This window comes from Ischnura elegans, chromosome 4 (genome assembly GCF_921293095.1).
Source record: "Ischnura elegans chromosome 4, ioIscEleg1.1, whole genome shotgun sequence".
In the NCBI taxonomy this organism is placed as follows: Eukaryota; Metazoa; Arthropoda; class Insecta; order Odonata; family Coenagrionidae; genus Ischnura; species Ischnura elegans.
Window position 1 is genome coordinate 52147042 of NC_060249.1, and position 1742 is coordinate 52148783.

The 1742-nt window shown below is 53.0% G+C and overlaps 1 protein-coding gene across 1 annotated transcript; it reads right to left on the reverse strand.

Moving 5' to 3' along the window:
* Positions 1-546: 546 nt before the first annotated feature.
* On the reverse strand, positions 547-1470 carry LOC124158134. Its single transcript, XM_046533319.1, has 2 exons — positions 1454-1470; positions 547-1195 (listed from the first exon to the last, which is right to left on the reverse strand). Exons 1-2 carry the CDS (start codon positions 1468-1470, stop codon positions 547-549), a joined length of 666 nt encoding a protein of 221 aa, XP_046389275.1.
* Between the last annotated feature and the right edge of the window lie 272 nt (positions 1471-1742).

The window sequence follows — 1742 nt, forward strand, 5'->3', positions numbered from 1 at the left end:
AGCGGCGCGGGCTGCATGACACTGGTGGTCCAGATGTAGTCCTAATGTAATGGACTGTCTTGTGGCGAGTCTCCCGCGGGATGCCGGGGGGGCGAGATAATCCTGGAAAATCCGCGATAAGCTTCTGATACGGTGACTATGATTGCAAAACCTTTACGCTGAGCGGATCCGAAGATGCAGGCACACCGGATACAGAAAACCCAGTTTTGCCGTCTATAAGGCGTCTGAAGCGGCAGTCAGGTAGCAGCTGGTAGTGGGCAAGGAAATCTGCTCTGATTATAGGCATGGTTACGTCAGCAATTATAAAACGCCAGGAGAAATCGCGGCGGAGTCCAAGATTCAATTGCAGTGGTAAGTAACCATAGGTCCGGATGATCGTCTGATTGGCGGCACTGAGGTCTAATCCTGTAGGAGGTAAGCGACTCTTTACGAGTTGCCGCGGGAAACAGCACAGATCAGAGCCCGTGTCGACGAGGAATCGATGCTTACTGACCTGGTCTGTGACTAGTAGGCGGCTTCCCGTGAGTTGGCAGCCGGTTTCCGCCACTAGCAGCTGCCGTTGGTGTTTTCCGCGTCGTAAGAGCAGGGCGTCGTACAGCGTCGAGCCTTTTTCCCAAATTTTTGGTGGTACCAGCAGACTCGGACTGCTGAGGAGCTCGAACTGGAACGAGGTGCAGGGGATCTTGAGTGGTCGGCAGCATAGTAGCGGCCGCGGGACCGAGATCTCCGATGATTGCAGCGAGAGCTTAATTGAAGAGCAGCAACTTGCTGTGATAAGTTCTGCAACTGTTTCGTTAACGATGCAATTGGATCGTTGGTCGGCGTGCTAGTAGTGGCGCAGATGTTGGCGGGGACGCTCGGAGAAGAGACCTCGATGATCCGGTCCGCGAGCTTGGCAACTTCGTCCAGCGGTAGGTTCAGTTGAACTTGGAGAATTGCTTGGGCGGCTGCTGGAAGACGCTGCAGCCATAGTGTACGAAGTAGATTATCCTGGACCTGGGTAGTTCCTGCCAAGTTACGAAGATGACATAGGAACTGTGAAGGAGTCCGCTCACCTAGCTCTTCCTCGGTGAGAAGTTGCCTAACCCGCTTTTCTTCTGACAGCGAGAGACGCCGAATAAGTTCTTCTTTCAGGCGAAGATACCGACCTTCACTGGGAGGATTAGTAAGGATGTCTTGAACCTCCGCTGCCCATCTGGCGTCAAGATGAGATGCGACATACCCGTATTGAGTAGCGTCTTGAGTGATGCCCGACAGAGCGAATTGAGCTTCCACTTGGGCAAACCAGACGATAGGATTATCAGGCCAGAAGGGTGGAAGCTTCGGAGTCACGCGGTGAACGCCTAGCGTGCGCGTAGTCTGGTGTTCGTCGAGCTCTCCTGCGTTGGCGTGAGTCGCAAGTTGAGTTTTCTGCCGCAGCTCTTCGTTTTCTTGCTTGAGTAGAGTAAGCTACCGTTGAAGCTCCTCCATTGCGTGTGCAGTGATTGACGTGAAAAAAGTACCTTCAAAAAATTACGATGAGCCAATCACGTCGGGGTCACCAGTGTGGGAGAAGGCACTTTAAATTTAACACTTGCGCCGGGTAACGAAGGAACTTTATTATTGAGGCACCGTCACAATACAAGGTAAACTGGTGAGTCGCTGGCTTCGCGAGAACTGCCTGGCTGCTGGCATCGACGTATTTATATAACCCTCGCCCGAACATTCTGGAAGGGCGATCTGGAAGGTTCCCCCGTCCTCTG